This window comes from Aquarana catesbeiana, linkage group LG04 (assembly GCF_042186555.1).
Source record: "Aquarana catesbeiana isolate 2022-GZ linkage group LG04, ASM4218655v1, whole genome shotgun sequence".
NCBI lineage: Eukaryota > Metazoa > Chordata > Amphibia > Anura > Ranidae > Aquarana > Aquarana catesbeiana.
In genome coordinates this window covers 55419092-55439171 of record NC_133327.1, presented here as the reverse complement: position 1 = coordinate 55439171, position 20080 = coordinate 55419092, and the positions used below count along the sequence as shown (strand labels likewise).

The following is a 20080-nucleotide window of genomic DNA, read 5'->3' as shown; positions in this document are numbered from 1 at the left end:
GAAACTGCATAAGAGAGGGGTGCACCGGTCCTGGAGGTACTGCAATACCAGGTCGATGCGTGGAGTGGACAGAGCAAGCTCTTCTTCCATCTCCCTGTTCTAAAAATCCATTTAATATATGGTCCCCAGATAGGGGACGTATCAGATATTAAACTGATAAGAACAGATTTTTTTTTTTTTTTTCCTTTTACTATTCAGATCAAGATTTTCAGTACATACAACATTACTGTCGTGGTACAACCCAACTGTACAATCTCATCATCATCATAGTACTTTTATACAAAAACCATAAAACAAAACAACATACATCATACCCTAACTCCCTAAAACTAAAAGCCCTACACTGATCAAGAACGACTAAGACAAACAACACACAACACCTAAATTCAAAACTTACATAATATAAACCAAAACCAAACTAACTTATTTCTTTACATTTGACCTTTGAAATAATAAATTAAGGGTAAAGACAATCCCCCTCCCAAAACTCAAATTCACCGACTTATACATGTTCACAACCTAAAACCCTGTTCCCTGCCACATGCACAAAAACCATTACACACTCCACTTATTCTTCTTCCACCCACATTTACCTACCCTTTCTTACCTACTCTTTCCCACACATACCTCAACCCACCCCTACTTTCACAAAACTATTCCAACTCCTCCTCCTCCAAATCCTTCTACTTTTAGTCTCTCCCATCACCTTCACATCATACAAATAAGCTGTATGCAATTTTGCCAATATCATCTTGCAACAAACCTCTACATCCAGCTCCTCCTTCCTAACCACCAATTGGTTCCTCATGTCCCATATTACCTCCTTAAAGACAAAACACCACACCCATCCTAGGTCTTTCCCTTCCACCTTCCCCAAACCGACACCTGTTAACAAACCTACATATGTAATTCTGCACTGACAAATTCTATCCAAAAACACTTCAAAACATGCCTTAACATTTTTGGCATACTCACAGTCCCATAATACATGTTTCACATCTTCCACTCCTCCACATCCACCTCTAGGGCATTTATCCGATCTGATTACATCCCGTCCTTTCAAGAAACTCTTAGTTGACAACCCCTCGTGTAAGGCTAACCATGCCACATCCCTTTGTCTATTATTCACTCCCTCCACTCCTAAGGCATTCCAAGTTTTAACCGCCTCTATTGATCTCAAACCTTGGATGTTACACACAGTACTTTTTGGAAAAAACTTTTCTTTTACTCTCTTTTTATCTCCTCCATCCAACCCCATTCTTTGTAATCCATACTCTATACTGATCTTTTCCAGTTTTATATAATGACATGACAGAAAAAAGGAAAAAGGTTTCCCCAAATCCACTCCACACCAGCTTAACCTTCTAAAGATCCATCCTCCCATATATCTCATCATATCAGATGTTCTTCCGCCTGACTCCATTACTCTAAAGGTCGTCAACCAATAATGCATCTCACAGAATCTTTTTAAATCAGGAAAACCTAAACCCCCAAAACAACATGGCTTCTTTACCGTCTCCCTTGCAATCCGTTCCATTTTAGAGCCCCACAGGAAAGAGAACAAGATCTTATTTATCCTCATCATCCAGACCTTCCCCATTGGCATAATTACTGCTATGTATAGTACCAAAGGAAGTATCACGGCCTTCAAAATCAAAATTTTACCCCTTAATGTCAGGTCTCGCATTAGCCAAAAGTCCACTTTTCTTTTAATTTTCATCAGTAACTCCTCATAGCACTCCTTCCCTTTGAGAGTTTTCTCAAAGGTAATGCCCAAAATTTTAATTTCCTTTTTAACTTCCAACTTATCATTTTTTATATCTATTTCTATACCGAGGTTACATAACCCACTTTTATTCCAGTTTACTCTCATTTTAGACGCCACACAATACAGATCTGTCAGTAAGCACACCCTATCTATCTCCCTTTGGGATGAACATACCACCACTACATCATCCATATATGCCATCGTTTTTACAATTCCACCACTTCCTCCTGGTATCACAAAACCCCCACATACTTTCTCCTTCTGTATGCTTTTAAGTAAAGGTTCAATTATACAAATAAAAGCAAGTGGTGACAAAGGGCACCCCTGTCTTACCCCAGACATGATCTGAAAGGGTGCACTCAACGTACCATTCACCAGTACCCGACTATTAATACCTTCATACAAACTTCCAATTATTTTCAGAAGACCTAATGGTATACCTAGTCTTTTCATTGCTTGCTTCATGAAGACATGAGACACCCTATCATACGCCTTCTCTAGATCCAGAGATTCCACCACCAAAGGCCTACCGTTTCTTCCCGCATAAGAAACCATATCCCTCAAGAGGATCAGATTGTCAGAAATTCTCCTCCCCTTCAAAGCACATGTCTGCCAGGGTCCAATAGCCTTACCCAACACCTCTTTCAACCTATTAGCCACCACCTTAGCTATTAATTTATAATCCACATTTAAAAGGGTTATAGGCCTCCAGTTTTTCATTTCTCCTTTATCCCCTTTTTTATGTATCAAGGTGATCACCCCCTCTCTCATTGAAACAGATAGTCTTTCCCCCCCAAACACTTCTTTAACCACCTTACAAACATCTGTTCCAATCCTTTCCCAAAAGGTTAAATAAAATTCTGTTGTCAAACCATCACAACCCGGTGTCTTGTTTTTTTGCATTCCTGCAAGAGCCTCCTTAATTTCCATATCACTAACCTCCCTCTCCAACCACTCTTGCTCTTCTCTTCCCAAACTTATATCCAGCACTTCACAATAATCTTTCATTTCCTCTTCCTCCTCTACCTCATATCCTTTAAACTGATTTTTAAAGAAACGTTCTACTTCCTTTATCACACCTTCGCCTTCCACCTTCCTTCCTTCCACATTAACTGACACCAACACATCTTTTCTCCCACATGTCCTCTTAAAAAAGTATCTCGTACATTTTTCATTTTGTTCCACATGCTTTACTTTAGCCTGGAAAACAATATTTTTCCCTTTCTCCTTAATTAAATCCCTCCTCTCTTCTTTCACTCTTCTTAGTTCTTCCTCCACATCTCTATTCATCTCTTTTAAGGTCTGTAGGGTCTTTAGTCTCCATCCCAATCTCTCATACACTTCTCTTTTCTCCTTTGCCCTCCTCCTTCCCCATACTCTAAAGAACGCACCCACTCTATTTTTAGCCCAATCCCACCAATCCACTAAGTTATCAAAATCACATTTCCTGTGTGATAGGTGCTTATACAAACCCTCAAAATCTTTTACCACCTCCGCATCTTCCAGAATTAGGTTATTTAACTTCCATAACCCTCTTCCAAACATCACTGACACATCAAGTAAAAAAACAGCCTGTATTCCCCGATGGTCCGAAAAAAACGCATCAAAAGTACCAAAATTTTTAAATTTCAAACATTTTGAACATAACAAAAAATCAATACGGGATTTAATCCTCCCTGTTTCTGAAAAAAAAGTAAACTTATCTCCTGCAAGACCTATTTCTTTCCCAATATCCACCAACCCAAAATCCGAAATAATATTATTCACCAAGGTACTTGATCCATCCAGGGTTCCTCCACTTCCACCCACCCTATCAGACGCTTCCCTTACGGTGTTAAAATCCCCTACCACTATGGTCGGGATCCTACCACTCAAAGAAACTTGCAGCTCCTGAAAAAAAGCAATCCTTTCAGGTCTCCCTGCTGGAGCATAAATATTTATAACCCTAAAAATAAAACTTGCCATTTCAAAAATTGCTAACAGGCATCTCCCTGGGATCACATTTTCATATTCCACCAACTTAATTTTATCATTTTTCAACAAAAAACCCACACCGCTATTTTTATTATCCCCCGCCGTGGACCATATTGTCTCCCCCTTCCACTCACTCTTTGCAGGAGCATATTTAATGCCACACTCTTGTAAGCAAATAATATCCTGTTTACCCATAGACAAGAAATCAAAAATAACAGCCCTCCTGTTCATGGCTCCAATCGAGCGCACATTTAATGATGCGATTATTACCGCCATCATTGCAAGGAAAAAAAACGGAGAAACACAATTATACCAAAACACATTATCATGTCCCCCTTTCCTTCCCACCTTTACTTTCACCAACCCACCCTCTTCTAGCTGCCACTACAGGGGAGTCAGGGGATTCACCCTCATCTGAAGATGAAACCATCCCCAACAAGCGCTCTGTTTCAGTTCTTGCTTTTTTATAAGCTACATTATCACTTCCCTCATCATTTGCCACACTTCTCTGGCCAAGAGTCAGAGGATCACTGTCCTCCATATCCATTTTTGAACCCCAATCCACATCTGTCATTCCAGCAGTTACCGGGTTAATTTCACCCATATTACCATCTTCCTCCGTCACCTCCATCTCTGTCCCCTCCACTCCTTTATCTGATAGTGAAAGTACTTTATTTTCAACTACTGCCAAGTTTCTTTTAAGTTCTAGTTCTCTCCCTAAGTTAGCCTGGAGTACAGTAATTTGCATAGCCGCCACCCCTGACACTCCCACTCCTCCCTCTATGCTTTGTTCCTGTGACATCTTCCTTTGTCTAGCCTCCACCTCCACCACGCCCACTCCACCTTCTCTTACTTTCCCTGCGTTTGTTACTAGGCTCTCCCTAGTGACGACATCACACGAGGCGGCCGCGGCCACGCCCACCTTCGGCGTCCCGGCGCCATCTTCCTCTCCTTCACTTGTCACCGCTATACCTGCCTCTCCTGTAGACTCTGGGTTCACTACCACCTCCTCCTCCATCCGTTCTTCTTCCCCACGGATCCCACACTCTAAAATTAGCTTCAGAGCTTTCGCTTTTTTCAAACTTTCCTCAATAGATTCTGGCGCAGTAGTCTGTATCTCAGGTGACACAAACGGACCCCTGGCTCTTCCTCCTCCTCTAACAGCATCGGCAAACGAATAGATCCGACACCCTGTCCTATCCTTCTCAGGACAATTCCTAGCCAAGTGACCTACTCCATCACACAAATCACACTTTCTCCCCTGCTTGCAATCCTTCGCCATATGATTGTCAGCCCCACATTGTCTGCACCTCATAAGTACCTTGCATTCCTCCTTTTCATGGCCATATTTAAAGCATGTCCTACAAAAAGGAGGCTGCCCAGAAAAAAACAGAGAACACCTCTCCCCTGCTATTGAAAAGAAAGGTGGAGGCAAAGTATACACACCCTGATTATCAGTTCCAAACTTGACTTTAAACTTAATTTTACTTCTGTACATCCCATATACATTTCTAATCTTCACCCCGTCATCAATTTCAGTACAAAATTTTGCAAGATAAATCCTTACCACCTCCTGTTCCAAAAAGGGGTTATACAGGTGTACAACCACGTCTCTTTTCTCGGCGTCAAACAATGGTTCAACTTCCACATCTTCCCATAAGCCTGTATCTCTCTTCCCCCGATAAATTTCGTAGGCCCTCAAACAAACATCCTCGGAATAAAACGAAACATCATAAGTTCCAGTTGCAGGGAAATCCTGCAACGCATAGATGTCGCTTACCGTCAATTCCAGACTCTCCAACAGACAATCCTCAATAATTTTCTTCACGGTATACGTTCTCTTCTTTTCTGGTCTGACCACCAGCCTCAAGGATTTGGGTAACATCCTTCTCGCCATTCTCCTCACCCACTTTCAAAAAACTCCGAGTTCCCCAGAAGGGAAATTCAGAGCGTCGCCTCCACCAACCAATACGAGTTTCCTCACATTGATCGCAGCCAAAAGGCCGAGAAGCGATAACCCAATTATTCTCTTTTCCGAGCGAGCGGCGGCCTGGCACAAACGAAGAGCTCGCTGAGAGATGCCCGTCTAGCCTTCCCCCGGTCTAGGCTGGCCGCAGCCACAGGCACAGCAACTTTTCACACCTACCCGGGCTTGAGGCCTAATCCCTCCACACAGCTGCCTAACACCTCCTTAACACACCTGCAGCCCATTCTGACCTTCATACTGCCAATTAGGCAGCCTTGAGCACTAATTGCACACAGCCAGGTGCTCCTCGTTGATGGCTAACGAGGGAAATCATTTGCATGGACCCGCCTCCTGGTAAGATGAACGAGGAAGACGAGACGGGGACCCACTAGAGGGAGACACAGGCTGCGAAAACGAGGGAGTGAGGGAAGGAATGCATGCCTGGACTGACTTTGAGCTCCTGGACTGACTTTGAGCTAGCTGCAACAAGGGACAGCAGAGATGGAGCAAAGTCAGGCCTGTTGAAATGGCCTGGCCTGGCCTGGCCTGGGCCTGCCTGCTGCTGCCTTTCGAAACTGACCCTGGCAGTGAAGGCTTTGTTTTGGGCCTTGGGAGAAAGATTGATGAAACATTAGCTAGCTGTCTTGTCGAAATGTGTCTGCTTACTGACTTGCTACTGACTTGCTGACTTGCTAGGTTTGGCTTCTTGCAACTGCCACTTTACCTGCTGCTTCTTCCTGACCCCAAAAATATGGAGCGCAAGGAGGGAGGGGGGGAGAGAGAAATAGGCCAAGAAACTGACACGAAGCAAAAACACCAATACACACAGGGGTTAAATGCAAGTTTATTATGGCAAGAATTAACAGCTTGTGGTGAGCCCTCCAAAAAAAAGCAACATTGCCATTGAGCAAGCAAAAGGAAGATTTGTGTTGTTGTTCAATCTGTTTTTTGAAACTGCATAAGAGAGGGGTGCACCGGTCCTGGAGGTACTGCAATACCAGGTCGATGCGTGGAGTGGACAGAGCAAGCTCTTCTTCCATCTCCCTGTTCTAAAAATCCATTTAATATATGGTCCCCAGATAGGGGACGTATCAGATATTAAACTGATAAGAACAGATTTTTTTTTTTTTTTTTTTTTTTTTTTTTTTTTTTTTTTTTTTTTTTTTTTTTTTTTTTGAACTTTTCAGAAACGGCAATAGGTACACGACATTATTCATCTCTCTGCAAGACTTCATCAGTACCATTACCTTTCATCATTCCAGTTCCAACCATACCATTCACACAAGCCCATACATATCTTATTATTATTTAAACTCAGCTATAAATCATAAAAAAAAACTAAGCCTACGCTTCCACATACTCACCTGAATAAAGTAAACATAAGGCATGTCTTTAATCCCGCCTCCCAAAATCTCGGCATTCACCCATACATATCACATCCAAACCTTATAACCCCACCATCCCTACCATCCACAAATCAATCATACCAACATATTAATAATCTTTAACAACTCAGGATAGATCAACCAAATTATACCATTGCTCAACTTTCCATACATTATTTGCCACCTCCCATCCGTCCTTATAAACATCAAATTTATATACTGTATATAGGCGAGCCAAAATCAATTTAGCAACCATTTGGGGCAACAATTCCTCCTTTCTAAAAACCAACAAATTACGCGCATCCCACATAACCTCTCTATAAATAACGAAAAAAATCCATTTGACTCTTACATCCTTACCTTCCACCCAGGCTGAAACAAACTGCCGCACATCGGGGTTCCTTTGTCCTAATACTGTTTGAAAAAACAGACGAAAAATCTTCCGGACTTGGACTGCAAAAGGACAATAACAAAAGAGGTGACACAGATACTCAGCACTTGCGCAGCTTTCTCTTGGGCATTTCTCTGATCTGCACAAGTCTCGCTTTTTTTGAAAAGCCCGAGTAGGTAAACAACCTTGTAGAGTCAACCAAGTAATGTCCCTTTGTTTGTTTGAAACTCCCACCACCTCCAACCTTCCCCACGTTACACTGGCCTGAGTAGAATTCAGGAATTGTATTGGGCTCACAGTTTCCCCATTTTTCAAACCTTTTATTATTTTCTCTTTTGATAAATCATTAGGTGCAACATTCTCAATCTTCAATAATTTCCTTGTTGACTCTAAACACAAATAATAAGGAGCCACTACAAAAGCCCATGGTTTAGTTAGATCTTTTGGGATCCATTTCCAACGCACGAATTTCCAGCCTCCCAAGTATCGCATCATAAAAGCCGCTCTACTACCACCATGCAAGATCTTATTAACTAATAGCAGATAATGCAATTTTACAAAATGCTCCACATTGGGGAAACTTAGACCCCCTTTACTTCCCCCCTTCATAATTACTTCTCGCGACACTTTTTCCATCCGGGATCCCCAGAAAAAAATAAACAAATCCCTAGTTATTTTTTGCACCCATCTTTTACCAGGAGGTAAAATCACACATGTGTACAACAAAAGAGGAAGAATAACTGCTTTAATAACTAAGATTTTCCCTTTAAAGGAAAGCTCTCGTAACTTCCAAAAACCAAGCTTTTGGGTAATTTTGCCAGACAATTTCGCATAAGATGTTGCTCCACTGCACTTCCTATCAAATACAATACCCAAAATTTTTACCTCCTCCACCACTTGAATCCCATCGACCTTGACAGGGATCTCCTTTCCTAACTGACAAAGCTGAGTCTTCCTCCAATTAACTGACATCCCTGACATCCCACAAAATATTTTCAGATGCAAAGCCGCACGATCCAGATCTCTCTGTGATGAAGCAATAACAGCAATGTCATCCATATAGGCCATTGTTTTTACCCTTAAATCTCCACTACCAGGGATGACAAAGCCCTTACAAGCCTTGTCATTCTGTACGTATCTCAAAAAAGGTTCCACAACAGAGATAAACGCTAGAGGAGAGAGAGGACAGCCCTGTCGTACCCCCGATCTAATGGGAAAGGGCTCACACAGCAAACCATTTACCAACACCTGACTTGTGATGTCATCATATAACCCCTTGATCGCATTCATTAAGCTAACCGGGAGCCCCATGCTACTCAAAACCTGGAAGAGAAAAGCATGTGAAACCCGGTCAAATGCCTTCTCCAGGTCAATGCTTTCCACAACCAATGGACAATTATGCGAATTGGCATAAAAAGTCATATCTCTAAGAAGAACTAAACTGTCAGCTATTCTCCTCCCAGGTATAGCACAGACTTGTTGTTCCCCAATCAAATTGCCCGCCACCTCTTTAATGCGATTCGTTATTATTTTGGATAGAATTTTATAATCTACATTGAGGAGGGATATAGGTCTCCAGTTTCTCAGATCCTTTTTATCCCCGCTCTTGGGCACAAGCGTTATCACCCCCTCTTTCATTGTCTTACTCATCCTCCCATTCACATAGGCGTACTTTATTACATCACATATATCATTACTCATTACCTCCCACATTTTCTCATACAATTCAACTGGCAGTCCGTCCTTCCCTGGTGTCTTATTATGTGCCATACCTTTTATTGCAGTCAAAACTTCACCATCTTCCACCTGCTCTGCAAGAGAGCTAATTTCCTCAAGAGTTAATTTCCCTTTGACAATCTCACAGTACTCCTCCATTTCATTTTTGTCCACCTGTGAATCTTTAAAGAAGAGCTCTGCATAAAAGGATCTCACAGTTTTTAAGACATCCTCACCCTCCACCTCCCCTTGCGGACCTAAAACAGTACTTAAGAACTCCTTTTTTTGGAAGGCCCTCTTAAAAAAGAAGCGAGTACACTTCTCATCTTTTTCTAGATGGTCAACTCTCGCCTGATATATTATTTTCTTACCCCTCTCTTTCAGGCTCTTCTTACGTTCCTCTTTAATTTGAGCAAGTTCCACTCCCACCTCTACCCCTATAGATTTCAATTTGTACAAAGTATGTAATCTTGCCACCAGTTCATTTTGCTTCCTCTTTTCCTCCCAAGCAATCCTAGCTCCCCATTTCTGAAAGTATCCCTTAATTTTAAACTTAGCCCAATCCCACCAATCTAGGAGATCCATAAAATCATCCCGCCTCCTCCTCAAAGAAACAAAAAAGGAACTAAATTGTTCAAGCACCCTTAAGTCATCCAGAAGTTTGACATTCAATTTCCAGCATCCATGTCCACACTTAATTTTGGTATTAACATTCATACCACAAACAAGCACGCAGTGATCCGAAAAACTTAACGTTATTGTTTCAAAAAAAACCGGATCAAAGGTCTCCGAAGAAAGAACATAATCAATACGTGACTTAACAGTTCCTTTATCTGAGAAAAAGGTGAACTTATTTTCTTCTCCACCCAACTCCTTCCCAACATCAAAAAGCCTAAAATCGCAAATCAAATCATTCAGCAAATTAGATGTACTATCTGTAGATGTTGTGGAATCACTAACTCTGTCCTCAGCATGACGAATGCAGTTCAAGTCCCCAACCACCACCGTAGGGATCCTACCAGGTAAGTGCAGTGACAAAACTTCAAGAAAATCCTGTCTTTCCCTCCTATCCGCAGGTGCATAACAATTAAATAATCGGAATACAAAATCAAGAAACTTTAAATTAACTTGTAATAATCGCCCAGGAACAATGATTTTATAACTCAAAATTTGGGTTTTAACACCCTTAACTAAAAGACCGACACCTTCATTCCTATTAGTGCATGCAGGTGACCAGACCGAACAACCTAAGGACCATTCCTCCTGTTTAGGTACATGATCTAACATACACTCCTGCAAACAGATCACATCACACCTGAGACTTTTAAGTTCCTGAAGAACAACTGCTCTCCTTGTCAAGGAGCAAATGCCCCTCACATTAATTGAAGCAATTGAAACCATAAAAAATTAAGGGTTTAAGCAAAATGATTCAGTCACTTTGTCATGTAAGCTCTCGGTCCCTCCCTTCACCCACCTCTCGTCTTAAAGGAATATCCTCATCTGATTCCTCAGAATCGGATACCTCCAAATCCCCTGCCATCACAAGATTCACACCTGGGGTACTTAAAGGACTATACGGGCTATCAGGAATTTCATCACGCCTACACTTTTTATGCTTACTTGTCTCTTCACTCTCCTCATTTTCACAGCTCGTCTTCACTCCCTGTCCTGCTGTAGGTGGATGGTCAGAAAGAGATAATTGACTATCATCTGGTGCTTCCTCCACTCCTTGCTGCACTCCACATTCCACTTCCATTTCATTCTCTGCACTCACCCCTTGCACTCTTACCTCCATCTCTTCACCCTCCACCACCACTTCCAGGGTTTTGCCACTAACACCCGCTATCACGTCTGTTTGCTGCCCCTCTTCCATTGCAACACTTCCATTCACTATGCTGCCATGCGAAATACCAACCGATGTTCCTGCACTTTCCACATTGACACTCTGCACTGCAGGCCCCACAGTACCAAGACCTTCAGGAGGGGAGATCACCATACCACTTTCTGTGATACCCCCACCCCTGTCTCCCACCTGGCCTTCCTTGTTTAGCCCCTCAGTTGCAGTCCCTTGCAAACTCACACTTTTATTAAGTTCAGAGGGTTTTTTTGAGCCTCCTGCAACCTCAGCATATGAGAACATTTTAGTTTCTTTAGCTAAGGGACAATCTTTTGCCCTATGTGACGCCACTCCGCACAGATCACAGACAGTTGGCTTAGGACAAGCCGCCGCCTGATGACCTGGTTCTTTACATAGCCGACAACACATTCCTGCCCCACATTCTTCTTTCACATGCCCATATCTAAAGCACTGCCTACAATACTTAGGCTGGCCCACATAGAACAGGGAACAGCGGTTCCCTGCTATAGTGAAAAAAGCTGGGGGGTGGCTAATTCCCCCATATGCCTGAGAATCTGCTTTAAAACGTACCTTGAATTTAATTTTGCTCCGATAAATACCCCAACTGTTCACTAATTTGTCCCCTGCACTTACTTCCCAGCAATATCGTAGCAAAAAAATACGAACCAATTCAGTCTCCAAAAAAGGATTGTACAGATGTACCGTCAAAAATTTGGCCCCTGGATCAAAAAGAAGTTCCCACGATATTTTCTCCAACAGTGTGTTTCCAGCCAATAACATTGCACGAGCGTCTTCAAATACCGACAGACAATCCCTCTCGGAGATAAAGGAAACGTCATAAGTACCCGTCGCCGGGAAATCCTGAATTGCATACAGTAGACTCACCCTGACATGTAACATCTTCATCAAAACGTCCTCAACAATCTGCTTCAGTTGAATTTCTTTTCGATATTCTGGCTTAACCAGTAGTCTCATGGTGTTTCGAATAGTCCGCTGCGCCATCACAACGCCCGGCAAGTAACGACTCACCAGTCGCCCCCTCGCTAACCTCGGATAGCGTCTTGCCCAATAGCAGCAAGCCCTGCACCCCGAAGGGAAACAGGTCAAGGCCGAGCAAGACTGGTATCCTCAGAAACCTCTCAACTGTGACCCAAAGATCGCAGCCAAAAGGCCGAGAAGCGATAACCCAATTATTCTCTTTTCCGAGCGAGCGGCGGCCTGGCACAAACGAAGAGCTCGCTGAGAGATGCCCGTCTAGCCTTCCCCCGGTCTAGGCTGGCCGCAGCCACAGGCACAGCAACTTTTCACACCTACCCGGGCTTGAGGCCTAATCCCTCCACACAGCTGCCTAACACCTCCTTAACACACCTGCAGCCCATTCTGACCTTCATACTGCCAATTAGGCAGCCTTGAGCACTAATTGCACACAGCCAGGTGCTCCTCGTTGATGGCTAACGAGGGAAATCATTTGCATGGACCCGCCTCCTGGTAAGATGAACGAGGAAGACGAGACGGGGACCCACTAGAGGGAGACACAGGCTGCGAAAACGAGGGAGTGAGGGAAGGAATGCATGCCTGGACTGACTTTGAGCTCCTGGACTGACTTTGAGCTAGCTGCAACAAGGGACAGCAGAGATGGAGCAAAGTCAGGCCTGTTGAAATGGCCTGGCCTGGCCTGGCCTGGGCCTGCCTGCTGCTGCCTTTCGAAACTGACCCTGGCAGTGAAGGCTTTGTTTTGGGCCTTGGGAGAAAGATTGATGAAACATTAGCTAGCTGTCTTGTCGAAATGTGTCTGCTTACTGACTTGCTACTGACTTGCTGACTTGCTAGGTTTGGCTTCTTGCAACTGCCACTTTACCTGCTGCTTCTTCCTGACCCCAAAAATATGGAGCGCAAGGAGGGAGGGGGGGAGAGAGAAATAGGCCAAGAAACTGACACGAAGCAAAAACACCAATACACACAGGGGTTAAATGCAAGTTTATTATGGCAAGAATTAACAGCTTGTGGTGAGCCCTCCAAAAAAAAGCAACATTGCCATTGAGCAAGCAAAAGGAAGATTTGTGTTGTTGTTCAATCTGTTTTTTGAAACTGCATAAGAGAGGGGTGCACCGGTCCTGGAGGTACTGCAATACCAGGTCGATGCGTGGAGTGGACAGAGCAAGCTCTTCTTCCATCTCCCTGTTCTAAAAATCCATTTAATATATGGTCCCCAGATAGGGGACGTATCAGATATTAAACTGATAAGAACAGATTTTTTGATTGAAAAATGTATACTTTATTTTGCAAGAAAATATACAAAAAAACAAATACTTTAAACAGGGTACATCCAATCTGTACTGCGACGCAGCGCATAAATACACTACATTACAATACATCACCAAGCATACAAATAAATTACATTCATCCTGCGGTATGATGCCTAATGTGTTGTGCAGAGTAGTAATACCCCGAAACATCACATCATGCATGACGCCGCATTACCCTGAAAGCAGTACTTAAAAACATTTCACAAAAAGTCCAGTCATATAGTCAAATAACATTCAAATGGGCAACGGGTGTGATGGGGGGGGGTGGAGAAGGTGGGGCAGGGGAGGGAGTAAAGAGTTCACAGGCCCGAAGCTTTATTTGAACTGCCAAAGGATACACGGGGGAGAGGGGGGGGGAATGGGGAAATCTTCAGACCTCCTCTTCCTCCTTGAAGTCCATCAGGTGATAGTCTCTGAGCAGACTGTGAACCAGTCTGCGACAGTCCTCGATGGACATCCTCTCCCGCTGGTGGATGAGGCGCTTTCTGGCGCACCATAGAGCGTCCTTAAAGCAACACAGCACCCGCCAGGCACCGTCAATGTCCTCCTGTGAATGAGTTCCACAGAAGAGTCCGTTCAACACACCAAAGTGTGTGATTGCAGTCTGTGGTACAAAGTCTTTGAGTTCAGGTTCCAGGGCCCTCAACAGGTCCTGTGCAAAGGGGCACTCCCAGAAAACATGCAGAGCAGTTTCCTCCTGGATGATGCAAAAGGGGCAGTGCCTGTATCTACACAGGTTTCTGGCATGCATAAATGTCCTGAGTGGCAGCCCCCCTTGGATTGCCATCCATGCCAGATCTTTGTGCCTGTTGGTGAGTCTCTTTGAAGAAACATTCCTCCAGACCACTTTACAAGTGGCTGAAGGGAGGCCTGGAACAGTCTCAACAATGTCCGATGCTCTGATCAACTTGTGGATAGTTTTTGGCTTCCACAAGTCGGGCTTCACTCCATGTAGCCCCAGCTCCTTAATAAACTTGAAGGTGTCCAAGTAGTACCAAGGCGTGTCCCAGTTGTAGGGGATGGAGCTGTCCCATTTGTCCCATCCAAGGGTCCTCCAAAGAGGCAGGAGGAAAAAACGGGACATAGAGTTACCGCCAGAGTCCACAGTTCTGTCCACCAATGTCCTGCGGATGCAGTTACAAGCAAAGCACACCCTCAATAGTGTAGCGATGTCGGGCACGCCCTTACCGCCCTTGAGGGGTTCCTTGAACATAACCGCCCGCTTCACTCTGTCCATTTTGGAGCTCCAGATGAAGTGAAACACCGCCCTGGTGATGGCCTTACAGGTGTTGACCCGAGGGGGCCAGGCCTGGGCGAGGTACTGCAACACAGGGAGAATCTCGCTGCGGAGTACCAGTGTTTTGCCTTCGATGGTGAGTTCTCTGAGGCTCCAAAGTCCAAACTTCTGTCGCATCTTTGACAGTCTTTCCTCCCAGGACTTCAGGGCTGCGCCCTCAGCTCCAAACCAGACCCCAAGGATTTTGATGAAGTCCGTCTTGACGCTGAAAGGAATTGGTGCAGAAGAAGGCAGGAACCACTTTCCGAAGAGCATGACCTCTGACTTCCCGCAGTTGACCTTTGCCCCTGAAGCTTGGCCGAAGTCCTCACAGGTCTGGGCGAGTGTGTCGATGGAGCGCCGGTCAGCACAGAACACCGTCACGTCGTCCATGTAGAGTGAGCACTTGACCTCCCGTCTGTCCGGTCCTGGTGCGGTGATCCCTCTGATCTCTGGGTTCCGTCTGATGCTTCGGGCGAAGAGCTCTATACAACAAACAAAAAGCAGAGGTGAGAGAGGGCAGCCTTGTCTGACCCCAGACAGAATTGGAAAGGGGTCAGTTTTCCAGCCATTTACCAGCACCAAACTAGAAATGTCAGTGTACATTACATTCACATACGAACAAAACATTTCCCCAAGACCAAACCTGCGCAGAGTTCTGCACATAAACTCGTGGGAGACACGGTCAAAGGCCTTCTCCTGGTCAAGACTGACCAGGGCCGCGTGCACACGGCGGCCATGAATGTACTGGACCGTGTCCCGGACAAGCGCAAGGCTGTCCGCAATCCTGCGACCAGGAATGCCGCAAGTCTGATCCGGGTGGATGATCTGTCCGATGACAGACTTCAACCTGTTGGCCAGGACCTTGGCAAGGATTTTGTAGTCCACGTTCAGCAGAGAGATCGGACGCCAATTTTTAAGATCCGATCTCTCCCCCTTCCGCTTATACAAAATCGTGATCATCCCCTCCCTCAGCGACGGAGGCATTCTGCCCTCCACCACCATCTCCTCGTACAGCTCGAGCAGGTCCGGGCCCACGAGATCCCACAGTGCTACATAGAGCTCAACTGGGAGACCATCGCAGCCCGGGGTCTTGCCTCGCCTAAAGGATTTAGCGGCAGAGTGCAGCTCCTCCAGCGCCAAGGGGGCGTTGACGGTTGATGAACCTGCAGGATCAATTTGGTTAGTGATACCTGACAGGAACCTGTCGGCCGCCTGTGTGTCCGTTTCTTTCGGGGAGTAGAGGTTGGTGTAGTAGTCGCTGACCACTTTCATCACAGCCTTCTTCCCCTTCTGGAGTGTTCCGGTCTCGTCGCGCAACTCTGACAAGGGTGTGTGTCCTGAGTGGAGTTTCCTGAAAAAGAAAGAATTACACTTCTCACCTTTCTCAAGATTCTCCACCTTGGCACGGAAGACAATGTGCCTGGATTCTTCCTCGAAGTGTCCTTTCAGGCTCCTCTTGGTGTCCTCCAGGTCCTGCCTAACGTCCCAGCCACAGTGCTGAAGGTCCTGCAGGGACTGCAACTGACGCTGCAGTCTCCTGAGTTCCCTCCTCCTGGCACACACACGCTGGCGTCCCCTTGCCTGAAAGAAGCTACGCAGCTTAACCTTCACAAACTCCCACCAGTCACTTACCCTTCCGAAGAATCTCTTTTCCTCCGTCCAGGTGGCATAGGCTTCTCGGAGTTCCCCCAGCAATTCCTCGTTTTCCAGCAGGGTGCTATTCAGCTTCCAGGAACCCGGTCCGCGGGCAAAGCCCTCGCCCAGGTCACCCCGAAAGTGAATAGCCCTGTGGTCAGAGAAAAAGCAGGGGACCATGGAGAACTCACGATGCTTGACTGTTCTTGAAGTGAGCACGAAGTCAATCCTGGAACGCACAGATCCATCGGGTCGGCACCACGAATAGTTCACGGTCCCTTTCCCTATGGATCCCACGGCGTCCTGCAAGGAGGCCTCCGAGATCATCTCCTTGAGCAGCCTAGAAGTAGCATCAAGTTTTGCGTATATGCTGGAGCTGCGCCCATCCTCCTCGATCGGACAGTTAAAATCACCGCCGATCACTACTGTTCTGGTGGTGACGAGTTGGGTCCGCAGGGTCTGGAAGAGTTCCAGCCGCGCATTCTTGTCTGGGGGGGCGTACACGTTGATGAGCCTAACTGGCTCTTCCACCCACGAGCCGTCTATGACCAAAAGACGGCCACAGACTAGCTCATGGATAGAGTCAACCGTGAAACGCCCACCCCTGACCAGAATGGCTACGCCTGCAGACTTGCAATCGCCACCCCCGGACCAGTAGGAGGGACCAAGGGTCCACTGGGAGGACAGATGAGTGTACCTCCTCAAGGGAGGAAGGGCGCACTCCTGAAGCATGTAGACATCACTCTGCTGACTTGAAAGAAAGGTCAGGACCGCTTGCCTTCTAGATGTATCCTTGATACTCCTCACATTAATGGAAAAGATTGAGATCTCAGCCATAATGAAAAAGGGTATGAGGGTCTAGTTAACAAGGGTCCGAACTTACCTCCCCGGAGGGGGGGGGTGGCTCTTCCGTTGCGTCTTCTGCCTGTCCTGTGTCCTGGGCCAGGCCCAGCTCCTCAAGGACAGACTCCATCATCTGCTGGCTGATGTGGACGTTGGGGGGGAGGTCATGCTCAGGGTCGACCACGATCTCCTCCCCTTCCTCCTCCTCTCCTGCAGACTCTAGGTCCTCCACTACTTGCTTGGGTCCCTCGCTGTCGCGTTGGACCCCGTTGGGCCGTTTGGTGGAGGTGGCGGGTTCCTCAGCTGTTGGGCTCTCTGGCTTACGTTTCCGGCTTCCTCTTGGGCCACTGGTGGGGGTGGAGGGGGGTGGGAGGGTGGGGAAGTCCTCCAGGGAGGACAGGTTGGGGGGGGAAGGGGTGGGGAGGGGCTCCTCCGGCACAGAGGGGGTGGGAGGGGGTGTGCTGGAGGTAGGGGATGGGGCAGGGGCAGGTGGGGCGGGGGTGGACTTACCTTTGGCCTTTCGAGGTTCTTTTGGTTTTTCTGGCAGCTTTCTCCCGGATGGCTTACCCTGGCTTACTGCTCCAGCGTAGGTCCGGGTTCTCTGGGGGCAGTGTCTGAAGACATGTTCTGCCAGTCCGCAAAGGTTGCAGGCTTTGGACCTCGGACAGTCCTTGGTCTCGTGGCCTGTCACCCTACAGAACTTGCAAGCAAGTTCTGTACAATCCTTCCCTATGTGTCCCGGCTGCCCACACTTGTTACAGTTGTAGGGTATGCCGGGGTAGAAGAGGATTCCTGCGGAGGATCCCAGGGAGAAGAAAGGCTGCAGGTGCTGGATGTCCCCCGAAGGGTCTTTCCTCAGTTTGCAGAGCACAGACCACTTACCTATCCAGAAGCCGTTTGCATCGAAGATTTGGATCGGGTCCTTCACCACGGTGCAGAACCTCTGGAGGTAGGTGGCTATGTCCTTTCCACTGGTATGGGGGTTCCTCATGGCCACTGTCACCCGCTTTTCGTCCCGAGTTATGGGGCAGTTCGCAGTGAACTTCCGGAAAGGGGATTCAGGGCCACTGGTCTTCACCATTTCCCAGTACCTTCTGCAGACCTGGAACGACACAAAAGTTATAAAGAATATACCTCTTGTGAAGGCCTGCACCGAAAGCGTCTCCGCTTTGCTGAACCCCTGTTCCAGGATCATCTTCTTTCCAAAGATCTCCGGGGTCATGTCGGGGACTCTTCCGTCCACCTCCTTCAGCTGCAGCACGACCGTCTGCTTCATCCATGGCTCCAAAGCTGGGAGCCCGTCTGCAGGCTGGTCTGGCTTGGCTGGTCCCGGTCGGCTGGTGCCGGCCGGGGTAGGGGCGGGGGTTGAGGCAGCGGCATTCCCGGGCTTGGAGGAAGTGGCTGGAACGGGGTTCTTCTTCTCTTTTCCGGTCTTCTTTTCGCTCTTCCCCATCGTCAAGGATTTGGATGTCGCTTCAGATGTTTCTTAGGCGGCTTCCTTCTGGCTCCTCGACGTCTTCGCTCTTTTTCGTAGCCTTTAAAAAGGCTCTAGCATCTACTGCCCGGAGGTAGTAATGCGGAGTGGGGGAGGAGGGAAGACCGCAATCTCGTTCCCTGTGGGGGCTAAGCCTCTAACCCAATAGCAGCAAGTAGGTGAAGCTGAATTTAATCAACGATCCTACCAGGCCGAGCAGAGGGTACCCCACAAGGACCAATTAGCTTGGATAGATACAAGTGGTTCTCAACGTCCTAGCTGTGAAGCAGAGACACCCCTAAGGGCTAAAGTCGATACTACACTTGATCTTAGCCAAAAGGCCGAGAAGCGATAACCCAATTATTCTCTTTTCCGAGCGAGCGGCGGCCTGGCACAAACGAGGAGCTCGCTGAGAGATGCCCGTCTAGCCTTCCCCCGGTCTAGGCTGGCCGCAGCCACAGGCACAGCAACTTTTCACACCTACCCGGGCTTGAGGCCTAATCCCTCCACACAGCTGCCTAACACCTCCTTAACACACCTGCAGCCCATTCTGACCTTCATACTGCCAATTAGGCAGCCTTGAGCACTAATTGCACACAGCCAGGTGCTCCTCGTTGATGGCTAACGAGGGAAATCATTTGCATGGACCCGCCTCCTGGTAAGATGAACGAGGAAGACGAGACGGGGACCCACTAGAGGGAGACACAGGCTGCGAAAACGAGGGAGTGAGGGAAGGAATGCATGCCTGGACTGACTTTGAGCTCCTGGACTGACTTTGAGCTAGCTGCAACAAGGGACAGCAGAGATGGAGCAAAGTCAGGCCTGTTGAAATGGCCTGGCCTGGCCTGGCCTGGGCCTGCCTGCTGCTGCCTTTCGAAACTGACCCTGGCAGTGAAGGCTTTGTTTTGGGCCTTGGGAGAAAGATTGATGAAACATTAGCTAGCTGTCTTGTCGAAATGTGTCTGCTTACTGACTTGCTACTGACTTGCTGACTTGCTAGGTTTGGCTTCTTGCAACTGCCACTTTACCTGCTGCTTCTTCCTGACCCCAAAAATATGGAGCGCAAGGAGGGAGGGGGGAGAGAGAAATAGGCCAAGAAACTGACACGAAGCAAAAACACCAATACACACAGGGGTTAAATGCAAGTTTATTATTGCAAGAATTAACAGCTTGTGGTGAGCCCTCCAAAAAAAAGCAACATTGCCATTGAGCAAGCAAAAGGAAGATTTGTGTTGTTGTTCAATCTGTTTTTTGAAACTGCATAAGAGAGGGGTGCACCGGTCCTGGAGGTACTGCAATACCAGGTCGATGCGTGGAGTGGACAGAGCAAGCTCTTCTTCCATCTCCCTGTTCTAAAAATCCATTTAATATATGGTCCCCAGATAGGGGACGTATCAGATATTAAACTGATAAGAACAGATACTACACTTGATCTTAGCCAAAAGGCCGAGAAGCGATAACCCAATTATTCTCTTTTCCGAGCGA

General features: G+C 46.7%; 1 protein-coding gene, 2 non-coding genes and 3 pseudogenes across 3 annotated transcripts; all 6 read right to left on the bottom strand.

Annotated features, from left to right (window-relative positions):
* Positions 1 to 14: 14 nt before the first annotated feature.
* LOC141141828 (U2 spliceosomal RNA) lies at positions 15 to 208 on the bottom strand. The gene has a single exon (XR_012244252.1). It is a non-coding gene; the product is annotated as a U2 spliceosomal RNA (small nuclear RNA).
* Positions 209 to 6672: 6464 nt separating this feature from the next.
* On the bottom strand, positions 6673 to 6843 carry LOC141141858 (U2 spliceosomal RNA; annotated as a pseudogene).
* Positions 6844 to 13156: 6313 nt separating this feature from the next.
* LOC141141798 (U2 spliceosomal RNA) lies at positions 13157 to 13330 on the bottom strand (annotated as a pseudogene).
* On the bottom strand, positions 13170 to 17452 carry LOC141139273 (uncharacterized). The gene is made up of 2 exons (XM_073625228.1): positions 15834 to 17452; positions 13170 to 15125 (listed from the first exon to the last, which is right to left on the bottom strand). The coding sequence occupies exons 1-2, from the start codon at positions 17113 to 17115 to the stop codon at positions 13735 to 13737; spliced, it is 2673 nt and encodes an 890-aa protein (XP_073481329.1). The 5' UTR covers positions 17116 to 17452; the 3' UTR covers positions 13170 to 13734.
* Positions 17453 to 18779: 1327 nt separating this feature from the next.
* On the bottom strand, positions 18780 to 18948 carry LOC141141998 (U2 spliceosomal RNA; annotated as a pseudogene).
* A 914-nt stretch (positions 18949 to 19862) lies between these two features.
* LOC141141782 (U2 spliceosomal RNA) lies at positions 19863 to 20053 on the bottom strand. Its single transcript, XR_012244228.1, has one exon. It is a non-coding gene; the product is annotated as a U2 spliceosomal RNA (small nuclear RNA).
* Between the last annotated feature and the right edge of the window lie 27 nt (positions 20054 to 20080).